At 47.0% G+C, this 14,992-nt stretch overlaps 1 protein-coding gene across 2 annotated transcripts in view; it reads left to right on the top strand.

Moving 5' to 3' along the window:
* The window catches only part of tmem131 (transmembrane protein 131), a 28,249-nt gene extending 13,572 nt beyond the window's left edge, over window positions 1–14,677 (top strand). Inside the window, exons 13-41 of one of the 2 annotated variants that reach the window (XM_070961644.1) lie at window positions 135–243; window positions 362–515; window positions 605–775; window positions 1,431–1,541; window positions 1,956–2,090; window positions 3,253–3,357; window positions 3,441–3,527; window positions 3,615–3,767; window positions 3,845–3,920; window positions 4,010–4,124; window positions 4,253–4,391; window positions 4,488–4,597; window positions 4,686–4,758; window positions 4,896–5,047; window positions 5,129–5,271; window positions 6,039–6,225; window positions 8,861–9,046; window positions 9,126–9,281; window positions 9,921–10,360; window positions 10,450–10,634; window positions 11,386–11,516; window positions 11,606–11,724; window positions 11,808–11,960; window positions 12,068–12,218; window positions 12,923–13,038; window positions 13,125–13,206; window positions 13,290–13,393; window positions 13,471–13,622; window positions 13,712–14,677. In XM_070961644.1, coding sequence (XP_070817745.1) covers window positions 135–243; window positions 362–515; window positions 605–775; window positions 1,431–1,541; window positions 1,956–2,090; window positions 3,253–3,357; window positions 3,441–3,527; window positions 3,615–3,767; window positions 3,845–3,920; window positions 4,010–4,124; window positions 4,253–4,391; window positions 4,488–4,597; window positions 4,686–4,758; window positions 4,896–5,047; window positions 5,129–5,271; window positions 6,039–6,225; window positions 8,861–9,046; window positions 9,126–9,281; window positions 9,921–10,360; window positions 10,450–10,634; window positions 11,386–11,516; window positions 11,606–11,724; window positions 11,808–11,960; window positions 12,068–12,218; window positions 12,923–13,038; window positions 13,125–13,206; window positions 13,290–13,393; window positions 13,471–13,622; window positions 13,712–13,978 — 4,262 coding nt within the window. In that variant the 3' untranslated portion in view covers window positions 13,979–14,677. The remainder of the gene's footprint in view (window positions 1–134; window positions 244–361; window positions 516–604; window positions 776–1,430; window positions 1,542–1,955; window positions 2,091–3,252; window positions 3,358–3,440; window positions 3,528–3,614; window positions 3,768–3,844; window positions 3,921–4,009; window positions 4,125–4,252; window positions 4,392–4,487; window positions 4,598–4,685; window positions 4,759–4,895; window positions 5,048–5,128; window positions 5,272–6,038; window positions 6,226–8,860; window positions 9,047–9,125; window positions 9,282–9,920; window positions 10,361–10,449; window positions 10,635–11,385; window positions 11,517–11,605; window positions 11,725–11,807; window positions 11,961–12,067; window positions 12,219–12,922; window positions 13,039–13,124; window positions 13,207–13,289; window positions 13,394–13,470; window positions 13,623–13,711) is intronic. The other variant, XM_070961643.1, reaches the window with a different exon arrangement.
* The last annotated feature ends 315 nt before the right edge of the window (window positions 14,678–14,992 follow it).

The following is a 14,992-nucleotide window of genomic DNA, read 5'->3' as shown; positions in this document are numbered from 1 at the left end:
AGTAGTTTTCTATCTTGTCCTCACTCTAGCAATTTGTCACACTGCTGAAGTATTACACAACTTCCTCTTGTGTGGCCTTGTGCTCTTCTGCAGCCCACTTATCCGCTGTTTCAACCTTCTTTTTTTTATTGCAGCCTCAAAAGCAAGAAGACCATATCAGCTGTCTGGTAAAATAACAGTTAAAGCGAAAGAAAAGAGTTACTCCAAGCTTGAAATCCCGTACCAGGCAGAAGTTTTAGAGGGGTGAGTTGTCCTGTGGATGTGCAGGGCGTGGGTGGCTTTATGTGTGATAGAAGAAAAACATTTTTTCAGAGTTTTGGTTTTCTTCAAGTTCTCTCTGGTTTGCCGTCTCTTCTGGCAGCTACCTGGGCTTTGACCACACAGCCACGTTGTTCCACATCAGGGACAGCCCCGTCGACCCGGTGGACAGACCCATCTTCCTCACAAATGCCTTCAGCTTTGCCATCCGGATACATAAGGTGTCTCTGCCCGAAGAGGCCAAAACCATGTTTAACGTGAGTGTCGCCACAGAGGGTTAACAGAGGGCGCTGTGACCGTGAAGCCTGATCTCGAGGTCAAAGTGACGCCACTTTCTCTGTTTCAGGTGCAGAACTTCAGCGCGCCCATCGTCATCCCCCCTCATGAGTCACGGTACATCTTCTCCCTCCTCTTCCAGCCAGTCCGACCCTCCATTCACATCGACAGCAACATCCTGCTCATCACAAACGCATCAAAGTTTCACCTGCCCGTGCGAGCCTACACGGGCTTCCTGGAGGTACACACCCTGCACGGACGTTGGCGGTCCACATGCGTCGCAAAGGCTGGCTGTCAAACTCCATAACAGATATATGAAGATAGATCAGTCACACCAAATTGCATAAGTTCACTAGAGTCAAAAGCTGAGACGGCGGCGACTGAGATCTGCTAAGCTAGTTAGCATTAGGCAGGAGCTTAGCTGTGTTTCTGCTCTCTGTCATAAGTGGATATTTGTTGTACACTGGAGGGGAAACATCAGAGTTTAGATTCAGTTCCGGCTTTAATAAGGCCAGCCGTGGGTATTTCACCAGCTAGCTGCTGCTGGATGTAGCGCTCTTGCTTTAGCTGTCTGGCTGGCAGGAAGTGTGGTGGTGGTGGTTTCTCGAGGCCACAGTATAGCAACTTACTGCAGCCATTCAAAGCCAGAATGCAGGAACTACACAACCAGAGTGCATTAACTGCGGTCTGGCTCGTCTGTAGCTCTGTTTCGGAGCTACTGCAGATTTTCACAGCAATTCTATGTTGTTATTGCAGAATTTCCTATACAGTAAAACAGAAGTCAAGTCAGATTCAGGACTTGGTTAAATGTAAACACGTGTCCAGTCACTGTGTTATTCCAGTATGTGTGTCTGTCTGTAACGTGGTGTCTGCTCTTTGTCGCCTGGCCTGAACAGCCACTGGTCCTGCCTCCCAGTCTGACCGAGAACATCCTGGACTTTGGTGTTCGCAGTGCAACCCACACCAGCAGCATCATATTCGTGGTGGTTAACAGTAATCCCATAGAGGTGAGGTTACACGGTAAACTGCGCGCATTTCAACTCGCACAGAACAGTGGCTGATTACGCAACAAGTGTCCGATTTTAGGGATGTTTTGTCCCCGAAGGAAAGTAAAAAATAATGAAGAATGGAGCTTTATTTTTGTGATTGTCTTAGCTGTTCACAGCACTACACACACATTAGGTCCGTTGTGGGAGGAACTTCTGCATTTTTTTCACTATGCTGACGTGTGCTTTGCACTCTGTTCACTGCAATAGTTAAACCTGTTCCAACATTAGCCTTTGTGCTAACATATTCATGTCCACAGTGATACTTGATAAAGCGTCACACATTGTTCAGCTCAAGTACACAAATCCTTCAGCAAAGAGTATCACATGTCCATGTGTGTCATGCTTTCAGTCAAACTGCTCTCTGTCCTCCAGCTGGAGATCAAGTCCTGGCTGGTCACAGGAGACAGTCTGTCCATGGAGCTGCTGAAGACAGAGAAAGGAAACACAACAGTGGCCCTGAGTTCGCTGCGAGAGCTGCAGAACACTTCAGCCTCGCATCATAAAACAGTAAGTCACTGCAAAGCTGCTGTTAGCGTCACGCTCTGATCACACGAAACGTGGTAGAAACTCTAGATTTCATCTCTGGACGTTGGTGCAGAGTAGACTCACCTTTACGAAGCCTCTGTTTTTGTTGAGACTGAGCTACAGGACAGTTTGACGTCATGGTCATTTTGGAGGTTGCAGTGTTTTTGTATTTCATCACACTGCAGACGCACTTAAGGTTGCTGCTTTTGCATACGTGCAGTTAGTGACATAAACTGTGACTGTAGCACGACAACGTTTTTCACATCAGGCCGTTCTTCATTAGGCATTCACATTGTGTGGGTTTATTTTTACTGTGCATTGCTGGTCCAGAGTCCCCGCTGCACAGCTGATCAGCTTCTTCTTTTTTACCGTGTTGCCTCACGGCTCTGACCGACGTTTAAAGAACCGAAAAGTTCATGAAATAGTTTTCAAAATGGATTAATTTGTATTTGCTTCTTTGCGAGGAAGCTAGCTGCTAATGTCAAGCTCATGCAAACACGAGCGTTAATGTGACCATTAGCAGCTCACAGTCACCGCGATGCAAACTCCACTGACCTGCTCGCTGTTGTTTGTGTCTGCTGCTGCTGACATGGACACTGACAGTGACTCCAGCTTGTGGAGGCTAATGCAGAACTACTGCAGAGGTCTGACAAGACTCATGGAGAAGCACTAGAACAAGTGAGAGAAAGCATCTGTAATTCATCAGTTCAGATCTGTCAGTGACACTTTTAGTGTCTAAATTTAAAATATGCCCTTGAACTGCGTTTGAAATTTAAAGTAATTTTTGTCTTTAAACAAAGTATAAAGTGTGTTATGTCTGACCAGGTAGAAGCTTATTTTAAGCAGGAAGTGAATTCTCAGTGCCAGAAACAAATATTTAAATGTGTATTTCTGATATTATACCTGTAGAATATCATAAAGGTGATTGTTATTTTGACCCATAAAAGGGCACAGTACCGCACGCCAGTTTCACTTTATACAGGATGTGAAAATATCTCACAACCACTTAGATTAGAAAACCCCCCAAAAACAAGGTACTTTACAGCAAACCGCTTCCTCATGTAGGGAATCTGAAGTTTGAGTCCCCTGAGGTATTTTTGCATTAAAAAAAACAAAGAATTTTTATGTTTTTGTTCCTTCCAAGGTGATATTAGCATCTGGCTACTACGCAGCGTTCAGAGTGACGCTTGTGGCCAAGGCACTGGAGGGCACGTATGATGGAGCCGTGCATCTAACCACGGATTACGAGGTAGGTCGTCACAAATCATCTGTTCTCTCAACAAAAACACACAGTTCAGTCTAAAGGTGACGTTTTTTTTGCTTTTCCCTCAGATTTTAACCATCCCAGTGAAAGCTCTCATAGCAGTGGGCACATTAACCAGCTCCCCCAAACACATCATCTTACCACCTTCATTCCCAGTGAGTAAACATTTGGATGTGTTGACGAGGGAGCTCTCGCAGCCGCCCTGCGCCGGCAACTCCTGACGTGTCTGTGTTTGTCCTCAGGGGAAAGTTGTTCATCAAAGCTACAGCATACAGAGCTCCTTCACACAAAAAGTGAGGCTGCAGCAGATCCGCTCCCTGACAGAAGACATACGTTTCTATTACAAACGGCTCCGCAACAACAAGGACGAGCTGGAGCCCAGACGGAAATCTAAGGTAGCGCCTCGCCTCACCGAGCGCCATGAGCGAGCCGTACGAACACGAACTTATTTTCTTTCCTCCATCTTTTTCAGGTGGCAAATATTTATTTTGACGCCAGCTTGCAGTGTGGTGATCACTGTTATGTGGGGCTGCCATTTGTGCTTAAATGTAAGTTTTTTTTGTTTTTTTTTAAATGTGTGTGTAGCAGTCAGATTTCACAAGAGTCAAAATTAAAAAAGCAAACTTCTCTTTCACAGCGGAGGCGAAGCCTCATGGGCTGGCCTTACAGGAGGATATCTGGGACGCCGATGTGGATCTCCACCAGAAACTCCTCAGACGATGGAAAGAGCTGAAAGAGCGCTCGGGCCATAAGTAAGCACGTCAGGGGTTTAGGTTCAGCGTTCTTTGTGCTTTGGTTATCGAATTTTGCTGTTAAATTAGCTGTTTCACACAGACGGGCTATTTACAGGCTGTCACAAGATGTTTCTCTCCTCAAAAAGGGTTGAAGCCGTCTTTGAAGTCAACACGGACCTTCAGAAAAACGTGCAGGCTAAAATAACGGCGCACTTGACCTGGCCCTCGGTGGTCAACTCCTCCCAGCGCATCACGTTCCCTCTGACCAACACAAACAGCTCCTCTGTGAGTACAAACGAGCCGCCTCTTGTCACAACACGTGCCGGAGTGTCCTACGCTGTTGTTTGAAACTGAGGCGGACATCTTTCTGCGTCTCTGCAGGACGAGGAGGTGATTCTGCAGAATCCTGCTGACGTCCTCGTCTACGTCCAAGTTCTCCCCTTGGCCCTGTTACCCAACCCCTCAGTCTTCTCTGGAAAGCTGGCGGACCGGTGAGGAACCTCCATGAATCCAGAGCGTTCTTGTCCTCTGTCCCCTCGCCTGACTCTGACTGTGGTCTTCTCTGATTTTATTTCCCAGGTTGCCATTAGGAAATTTGTCCAACATCAACATCGACACAAACACCTTCGAGTTTCAGGTTCACAGAAATCAAGTGAGTGCCGCGAGACGTTGGCCATCATTCAGGAATTCAGAGAAGCGGTTGTTTGCACATACACGGTCCTCTTGTCCGAGGCGGAGGCAGCATGTGGAAGCTGTTTGTCTCTGACAGGCCCTCTGTTTGTTTGGCAGACATCCCTAATGAAGAGCAGTGCAGGCTTCGTAGAGGGATCAACCAGACCCTTTGTGTACAACCTCCTCCTGCTGCCCGGAGAAGTCAAGTCATTCAACGTGAGGTTCACTCCCGTCAGCAACCACAGCGTCTCCTCCCTCCTCATAGTCAGGTAATGTCACAACCATACAGTCCCTTCAGCAGGTGTGTGTTTCTCCTCTGTGACTCTGTGCTTCTCTGGGAATCCGTGTAGGAATAACCTGACTGTGATCGACACCATCATACTTCACGGCCGAGGTACGACGGAGAGCCTGAAGGTTGCAGGGAAGCCTCCGGGACAGGGCAGCTCGCTGAGGTTCAAGATGACTGAGGCTCTGCTGAAAGACTGCACAGAGAGTGAGTTTGTGGTCCGGATCAGCGCGACCATGGGCCCCTTTTCAGCCGTTCTCCTATCCGGATAAAATCCAGATGTCAATAAAACTTCACACTCAGACACATATATCTTTCTCCACTGGCCAGATCACAAATTCAGTTATATTTTGTCTTTTTTTTCCCGAGTTATGCTGCCCATAAACTCCCACAGACACACTGATGAATCTCACTCTCACTCGTCTCTCACCAGCACAGATAATTCAGTGGTTGAACTGATGAGGGATCATGTAAATCAGGTTAAACAGTTTCAGTTTAACTTGGCTCAGTTATCGTGTAAGTGGCTCCTTCCACAGACTTCATACAGACGTAGTTACACGTCGACCGTCTTGATTCTCAGATCAATTTTTAACACACGGTAAAACACATTCTGCACGTTGAGTCTCTGACTCATCAGTAATTTGATGTTTATTAATGTGCATAATTTCACAACAGGCTTCTGCACACCGAGAATGTCATAACCACGAGGAGAGCTTGAACCTTATTGTACAAACACTGTTTCCTCTTGTCTCCATAAAAGATCATTAGTGCTGTTACTGTTTAAAAACACAATTTCTTCAGCTTATTTCCATCCTGGTCTGTTGCATCGGCTGCACATGAGTTCTCTCTTAACTGAGGGTGCAAAGACAAACCAGAAGGGCATTAAAGCCTTCACAACACTCTTTGCCTTCGCACGTTAGACAGTGATAAAAAAAAAAACAGTCCGTTTAAAATGATCTCTTCCTTTATTTCAGAGACGAAAGTCAAAGAGCCAAACTTCACTCTCAAAAGGACCTTCAGGGTGGAGAACACGGGCCTGCTCCCGATCACCATCAGATCAGCGGAAATCAACGGACAGGCTTGTGAAGGTTATGGATTCAAAGTTCTCAACTGTCAAGAATTTGCACTTAAGCCAAACGCTTCAAAAGACCTCATCATACTGTAAGTGGACGAAGGCGTCGTGTCTCTTTGTCTGCAAGTGTCTCCCTCTGTCTGATCTGGACGTGTGTGAGAAGCAAGGAGTGCAAAGGAGTATGAGAGCTGCATGGTGTGTGTGTGTGTGTGTGTGTGTGTGTGTGTGTGTGTGTGTGTGTGTGTGTGTGTGTGTGTGTGTGTGTGTGTGTGTGTGTGTGTGTGTGTGTGTGTGTGTGTGTGTGTGTGTGTGTGTGTGTGTGTGTGTGTGTGTGTGTGTGTGTGTGTGTGTGTGTGTGTGTGTGTGCGTCTTCTCCCCATCACCCACAGGCTCTATTAATACTCGTCCTCAGCCTCTGTGGCTGAGTAAGCCCTCAGTAAGAGGATGAATTGGCTCTCTGTCTCTGCTCGCTCCCCTCGGGTCTCGTTTTGCTTTAAAGTTCAAGTCCGCTCTCGATGTGGACACACAGTCACCTCAAATATTCAAGTCAGGACGTTTCTCTTCAATCAAGCTTTACCCAGAAGTCAGAGCGACACCAGCTCGGCGGCCACATGCCGTCCTCACCCTCTCGGACTATAAATACTGATGTAAAAGTTGCTGTTTGTCTTGTCCAAACTCGGAGGCGCTGCGGTGGTTGAAGGTTCATTTTCCAGGATCAGATACTCTGACACATCGCTGTTAAAATGTGCTCTGCTGGTTTCCTGTGAGAAATTTCATTGTTCCAGCAGCCACTAGATTAAGGGTCACTTCTAATTTTAAGCCATTAAACCGCTAAATCTTAAATTCTGAAATAAAAGTTGCTGTAATTGAAAGTGTCACGTGTCCTCGGTCCGCCCTGGAAGGTTTCCACTCATTAGACCTCTCCTCAGAACTGTGGGTGTGTTCACTTGCACCTGTTAACGCAGGACGTTTGACACCTTCACTCTTATTGCTACGTGAGGTTCGGTCACAGGCCGCGATGGACTTTTTTCTCAGAGAACATTTCAGTGAAAGCGCCTGTGGAGGTCTTAAACACATTCAAATGTGTCAAACAAGAGCCACACACCCTCACTGATTAGCGATCTGATTTTTACTGCCTGTTGTAAACTAGCATGTTGTCAGCCTACCCGCCCACTCCTACCTCCACCAAGGAGGTTTTGTTTTTGGTCCCGTTTGTCAGTGGGACGAACTACTGGCCCCATTTTCATGAAGCTTGTCGGAAGTGTGTAGAATGAGCCGAAGAAGAGCTGGATTTTGGAGCAGATCAGAAACACGGGGCGGATACGCAGGTTATTTCTCACTCTGGTTAACATTGTGAGAATGGGCATTTGGGCCACGTGGCAGCAAGTAAATGAGAAGTAAGTAGATTTATCGAATCAACTCGGCGTCTTGTTAGCCTCGGTTCACGTGCTAGCTGTTTCTGATGAGCTGCACAGTACGTAGCGTGGTGCTATGCATGTTGAAAATGAGCAGTTTTTGGAGGAGAGTTAGTTTAGGAGGGGATTCACGCAGTCCCCCGAGGGGCTGCAGCTGTGGCTTATGGGTAATGTATCGCAACACTTCATTTCCATGCAGAATGGGACGAGATGCATTCATGTCCAGGTGGAAATGAACCCACCTGCTCGCCTTTGAGTTAAGTCTGCTCAATTCTTAAACTTTAACATGTGAAGCCATGAAGCCGTCCAACGTTCAGCCGGTTTGATAGCGAGGGTGGGACTCTCGTTCAGGAAATAAGGTGTGTTTATAGTCCTGTTTTATAGGGGAAGCTGCTCCACTGCAGCGAGTGTCCTGTGAGTACAGAGACAGAGATCGATGACAGCGAAATGTTTAATAAAACACTGTATGATTTACAGCCCGCCATAGCGTGTGCTACGTTTACGACCTTCCCTCCCCAACCTTTGGTCTGTCTGCAGCGCAACACTATTTATTGCACATTAAACTGTAAATATCCACACTAGTGCATGATAAACAGCATACAGAGTGGAATGAGCGACAGAATCAAGCTTGTTTTCATCAAACTCTTCACATGCAATCAAAGCATGTTCACCCATAGCAGGAAAAGCAGAGCTCTAATAACAACACTGGCTTTTGGTGGCTTTGTTCTGTTTACAGTCAGTAAATAATAGTAACGCCCACCAAAGGCTGCAGTGAGGTGCTGATGCCCTCTTATGCCCTCTTGTGAATGCGTCACATGTGATTCAGTGACTTGTTTTCGCCTTCTCGCTCTCTAAATTTGAGCAACCTGATTTTCTGTTCACTGAAAGCAGATATCAGTGTTAGCCTGCAGATGCCAGCATGTTTGGATGGTGTTTACGTCTACGTAAGTTGTGACCATGAGCGTTTTTCCTTGTCAGGATACATCTTAATACCAGGTGCATGTGGGGCAATAGATACATTTTATTACAGAGAGCGCTTGAAGGCATCATCTGTATTCAGCTCTTGAGGTGACTCGATGAATGCGATAACATCCGGATGACCTCCTCTGGGCTGAATTCCAGTGTATCTTAGAGAGGATTAAATTCAACAAATCTGTGTTTTGAAAGGAAGTTTCAGAGGCTTTCCTGCAGCTTTCAGGCTGCAATTAGAACTCTTTACTTTGACACATTGATAGATTTCAGATGCAGATCAGCAAGGTTTTTGTGCTGTTTGAAACGGCCTCTGAACGTTTCCTTCCTTTCCCACCAGGTTTACACCCGACTTCACTTCATCTCGAGTGATCCGGGAGCTGAAACTGGTGACATGTGGAGGCTCTGAGTTCGTGTTTGTCCTGAACGCCTCCTTGCCCTACCACATGTTAGCTGCATGTGCAGAGACCCTGCCCAGGCCGAGCTGGGAGCTGGAGCTCTACATCATCGTGTCTCTCATTATGAGGTGAGTCCAGTCTGCGGCGCCGCGCTTCATGTTGGATTCCAGCCCGTCTCACAGCTGACGTTTGTTTATGTCTCTCCAGTTTTATGTTTCTGTTGGTGATTGCCACGGCCTACCTGGAGGCTCAGAGCATTTGGGAGCCTTTCAAGAGACGTGTGTCAGTGGAATCCAACTCCACGTTGGAGACTGGGAGACCGTTTAATCTCAGGGAAATTGTGCAAATTCACAGTGATTCAAAGTAAGTGTATAATAGACGGATCTAATATTCATGATTTCAAAACTCGAAAACAGTCCGAGTGCGTCCTTTAGCTGTTGCTGAAACAGTGATCCATCGTTCTGACTGATTGATCAGACGCTGACACAAAGAGAAGGCAGTGGTGGAGTGTCTGTGGTTAACCACTGTCCACAGGTTTTGCAGTGTCTGCTGCTCTAACCACTTGTTGGCTCTTATCACTGGTCACTGGAAGCTTTGCATGTTTGACCTGATGCTGTTAACGAGTGAGAGCTCCCTGATTGGCCGCTCAGCCAGGTGAATAAGTGATTTCACCCATGTAGTGTATTTTCTTTTCTTTTTTCATTTCAAGGAGCAAAAACTTAATATTTATGGATGATGAATTCAGGCATCTGACTGGAACCCACACACTCATCCAATGGAGGCTGTGGTGTGAAGTCAGACTAGTGTGTCAGAGCCCCGGAATCACTTCAGGAGCTTCACTTCTTTCTGAATTTAAGAAGAAATCAGCTGCAGAAAGAAATAAACCGTGATCTTTACAGCAAAACCAGATAAAAGAGCAGTGAAGGGATTCAAAGAAAGTTGGTTTACATGGCAGAAAATGTGAGAGGGTTCAGTGTCTGAGTCTCTTCTGTCGCCGTTCAGGTTGAATGATTACAGCGACTCGCCCCAGAACTCCAGAGGAGTTTACGCGTCCAGTAACGGAGCAGCTCGGGTTGGAGGCCGACAAGGCAACAGCCGCACCTTATCCGACTCAGACAGCCAAGAGAAGAGGTCCAGGATCGGCTTCAGCCGCCCATCTATGCAAGCTGCTTCCTCCCAGCTGACCAAAGGAAGTACAAGCTCAGGCCAAGACGGCCCTCCAGCCGCCTGTCAGCTAACCAACCGGAAGGCTCGGAGTGCCAAACAGCTGGATCTGCAGAGTCAAAGTTTAGCCGGGTCATCGTTGCCTCACAGAGGCCTCGGCCCCGAGGATGCAGAATATGCCAACCTGATAGGAGCCATGGACAACGACCTCGACCGTCCAGAGTCCCTCAGCGGCGAGACTCTACAGGAACAGAGCTCTCAGTCAATACAAAACAAAGGTACCCACCTTTAATCAGGCGAGAGCCGCAGGGCAGAGACCTCAGTAATCATTGACAGGGCTTTGACGCATGTGTTGTGTTGTTTGCAGTGTTGGAATCTAAAGGGAAGCTGAGGGGCAAAGCAAAAGCCCAGAGGAAGAAGGAGGAGAAAGAGAAAAAATCATCAGTAAAGACTCAGGGAGACGAGCTCAAAGATAACCTGGCTGACAACGACGACAGCTCCTCCACCACCACAGAGACCTCCAATCCAGACGTGGAGACAAACATCAAAGAGGTACCCGCTGTCGTCCCGCTCGCGTCCTGGTGCTTCCACCAGAGCCGCACTTGACATTTGGACTCAAAAATGAGGACGTGGTTTGACTTGAGACATGAAGGCAAAAAGCTGAGACTTGACTTTATGATGCATAAATATTGAAAAGCAGAATGCTGTGCATACATTTGCCTCGTGGAGCTCAAGCTGTCATGAATGATGAATGACAGAACCGGGATGTGCACAATGTCTCCATAAGCTCATGCACACTCTGACAACTCTACATTCAGATGAAAGACTGCAGCCTTTCCTGATAAAATGAGTCTGTAGACTTTCAGGGCTTTGAATTGAACTACTTTAAGTTTTCTGCCTGCAGCCTCTCGATCTGAACCGATGTCACTTCCTGTCCTTCTATAAATCTGCGTCCCTGCGACACTTTAAATGAAAGCTCTGTGTTTGGGTCAGCGCTCACATTACACTGTAAAAAATATGAGCTTTCAGTTAAAAATAAAAGTGGCCGCTGACTTTTTAAATTTTAAATCAGCTGAATTAGAAGTGAATGCTTTGCAAAATGTGCTCATTGCTTCTCATCTTTAGCTGATCTCAGCTTTGACAAACCAGAAAAACTTGCTGACTGACTCTCAGGTCACGCCTTGAGACTCAGACTTGATTTGGTTCAACAGACTTTAAAACAGCTTTCCTCCACTGCTGCGGAAGTGACATCATGATACTGTAAGCAAGCTGCTATTTGACCTTTTCCCATCGTTTCCTGCAGGAACCATTGACAAAGAAAGGGAGGACAGTAATCACAGGAAAAGTGAAAGAAGAACCTTCAAACTTCTTAATCAAACCCAAAACCAAGAAACAAGGAACCACAAAGAAAGAGAGCCAAGCAGAGAAGTCCAGGTGTGTTCATGTTTCCCTTTGATTTCACTTTAATTCGTCTTCAGTTGCAGCTGGACGCGCTCATCTTTCGTTGTCCTCGTTGTCCTCAGTTCTCTGGAGCTGCCTTATGTAACACCGCTGGAGAACAAACAACGCAAGAGCTTCACATCCAAAGCTCTCTACCCTCTCACCAACATCCCAAAGACGAGACCCGTGCAGAAACAGAGACGTGAGTGTCCTCGGTCTCTAAATGTCGTCTCCTTGTCCTTTGCTTCAATGCCAGACGTGTTTGTGACGTGTTTGCTTTGACAGTAGATGGAAAGCTGGAGGACGGGCGTCCCTCTCTGTTGGCCAAGCTGTTGTCCAGTGGCTCCGTGCCCGAGCTGGGCCACAGCAGCAGCTCTGAGGGGGAGAAGGAGTTTGCATCTCCAGAGTGGGATGTACCGCTTTCCAAAAACAGCGTCCGTAAGTCAAGATCTGAAGCCGTCCCGTCCTGCCCGGTGTCTGTCCTTTGTCTCACACTCACTGATGAACCTGTGAAGATCTGATCGTCTCCTGTTCTCCACATGCAGAAGCTGACAGTCTCCAGCAGATCTCCCTCCAGACATTAAACGCAGACCCCTTCCTGAAGAGATCCGTCACAGCCGGGACCTGCTCCCCTCCACCCACCTCCCCCAGCTTACTGTCCCGGGGCACCTACAGCAGCGTGCTCAATAGCAACAGGTATCCAACCGCTGCACCTTTGCTCATAAAATGACGCTATTTTGGCTCAAATAATGACAGTATTATATCACGTTAAAGGGATGCTCCACTGAAAACGTGATTCTATCTTGTTTTACTCTATTAGCGATGTCATTTCCTACATATTGTAAGAAAAGAAAAAAATGATTTAAAAAGTGTTTTTATTGGATTTAAATAGGAATAAAAATGAGGTACAGGCCCATAATCTGCCCCATAACGTAGGTTAACTAGTACCTGACCAACATTGCTCCAGTGTGCAGGTCTGCAGTGGATGCTATTCGCCACATTAGCCGCGCAACATGCTAATAGAAAATTCAACAAGCTAACCAGTAAAGTAAACAGAAAAGCAGCAAGACAACAGCAAAACCTACAAGTTCGAAGTCTGAGGTCAGTATCGATCGTCCCTTGAGCTTCAGAAGACTCCTGCTTTGTATTGGCTGTCACAGCGGTGTGAAATAAAATGATTAGCGAACACGTGACGTTTTAACTGTCAGCCTAAGTTTCTTCACTTCTCGGATGGCGGGAGAAGATGAAGACGTTTCTGTTGGTTCTTACAGCCAGCAGCAGAGAAACTGCAGTCATGTTAGCTTCCACCAAGGTCACCTCACAGTGAGGAAAACATGAATTAGTGGATGTAACTCCAATTAATCCAGATTCTTGGTGAATTTCATTCTCGTTTTTTGCAGTGAGGGAAATCAAAAGAAGGCCCCAGGAAATAAACTGTCTGCAGCCACTCCACTCCCAGGCAAAAATGGAAATCCCACGTTTGCTGCTGTAGCTGCTGGTTATGACAAAAGTCCAGGTAAATACGCAGCAATGAAGGAAAGCTCGATCAATAATCGATAAGTTCTGCGATGAGATAACGCTGATCTTTCATGTGATCGTCAGGTGGATCTGGACCAGGTAAAAGTGACAGCCAAGGCAAGAGTCTGGCACACATGACCTCAGTGGAAAGCGACAGCTCTGACAGGTAACGTGAGTGTGAAAGGAAAGAAAATGTATTCACTTCCAGACATCATCTGGAATATTCTGCATGTGTTTTCTGTCCCTCAGCTCTGGATTGTGGAGTCCCATCGACACAGCCAGCAGTCCAAACTTCCACTCTGCCAACTCCTTCTCTGCTTTCGGACCCAACAACTCCTTCAACCTGACAGGAGGTAACCGTGTAGCAGTTTGAGTGAACAGGAGGATGTGGAGAAGCTGCATGCAGACTGAACTGTGGGTGTGTTTTCAGTTTTCAGTGGCATGAACCTCCCAAAGTCATCTGAGCCTCAGCAGAGCTGGCCTGAGTTCACCCCTGTGCCCTCCTCCATCTGGGACATACCGAGCAGCGACTCTCTGCACTCCTGGCCCAGCAGCTCCGGCTCACCCACTGCCCCGACTGCAGTAAGAGCGGCTGTTTGTTTAAAGCCTGCAGATCGTCCTCCTGCTCACAACACCACTGTGAAGCTTCTCTTCTTCTTCTCTTTTAACAGTCACTCCTGGGAAACGGCCGCAATCCCTGGTCTGCAACCACGCCCTTCGGGAGCTCCATTTGGTCAACAAGCGCAGATTCAACCTTACACCCTTTTTCTCCGACGACCAGCTCGACGACTCTGACGGATCTGGTCAGCAGTCCCGCCCCGTCGCCGCCGGCTTCCACCGAGATGAGTCGCACCTACAACCCCTGGAGCATGTGGCGCCCCACGCTGAGCAGGCGCAGCTCGGAGCCATGGCCGAGCTCCTCTGACAACGTGAATTAAGCGGCACGTGACTGCACTGAACAGAAGCACGTCGTGGAGTCGATGTACTCTGCACGCTCAATCAAATTCGTTCACAACCGGAGAATCCCGACAGAAAGCAACGATACCTGAAGTATAACGCGTTTGGTAGCCCAGTGCTGTAGGTTACCAGCCCTGCCATTTAGTTCTCTGCAGCTTTTTATTCACGGGGGCAGAAATGCTAACTTTTTATTTGGATTTGTTTTACCCGGCGCCCCTAAATTGAAAATGTTGAACATGGTTTGCTAAAGCCAGCGCAGACAGTTTGCTGTTGTAGGAAGGCTGGTCAGTTTGAAACATGGCACAGATTCTCTGAGTTCAGTATTAATGTTGGAACAGACATCTTGTTTGAAGCCACGTGTTTTCAGTCATTTTGGTTCTTATTGGTTTCTTATAAAAGTTGGTTTTTAAAGTCAAATTTGCATTGAAATGATTACACTAGGCTTTTATTTGGCAGGAGCAATCTTTCTCAATCTGAACGTGACTCTTCAGAACATAAACAGCCCAAAACCTTGAATATGAATGTTCATGTTCCCCATGTTAAAACGGGCTCTGCCCTAAATTTAACAAAGCCTTCTGTGAGAATAAATTGGTTCAGTGATCAAAGAACACTTAAGTTTGAGGTTTGTATTGTACATCACCTCTATTTGTCAGCAAATTAAATAAAGGACTTCAGCAAAATGCTTTTTCATTTTATTTTAATCCATCCATCCATCCATTATCTATACCGCCTATCCCTTTCGGGGTTGCGGGGGACTGGAGCCTATCCCAGCTACAATGGGCGAGAGGCGGGGTACACCCTGAGCCGGTCGCCAGCCGATTGCAGGGCCACATGCAAAGACAGACAAACATTCACACTCGCACTCACACCTACGGACAATTTAGAGTCACCAATTAACCTAATGAGCATGTTTTTGGTCTGTGGGAGGAAGCCGGAGCACCCGGAGAGAACCCACGCATGCACGGGAAGAACATGCAAACTTCACACAGAAAGGC

The sequence above is a fragment of the Chaetodon trifascialis genome, chromosome 4 (genome assembly GCF_039877785.1).
Source record: "Chaetodon trifascialis isolate fChaTrf1 chromosome 4, fChaTrf1.hap1, whole genome shotgun sequence".
Classification (NCBI taxonomy): domain Eukaryota; kingdom Metazoa; phylum Chordata; class Actinopteri; order Chaetodontiformes; family Chaetodontidae; genus Chaetodon; species Chaetodon trifascialis.
This window is presented reverse-complemented; position numbering and strand designations above follow the sequence as displayed.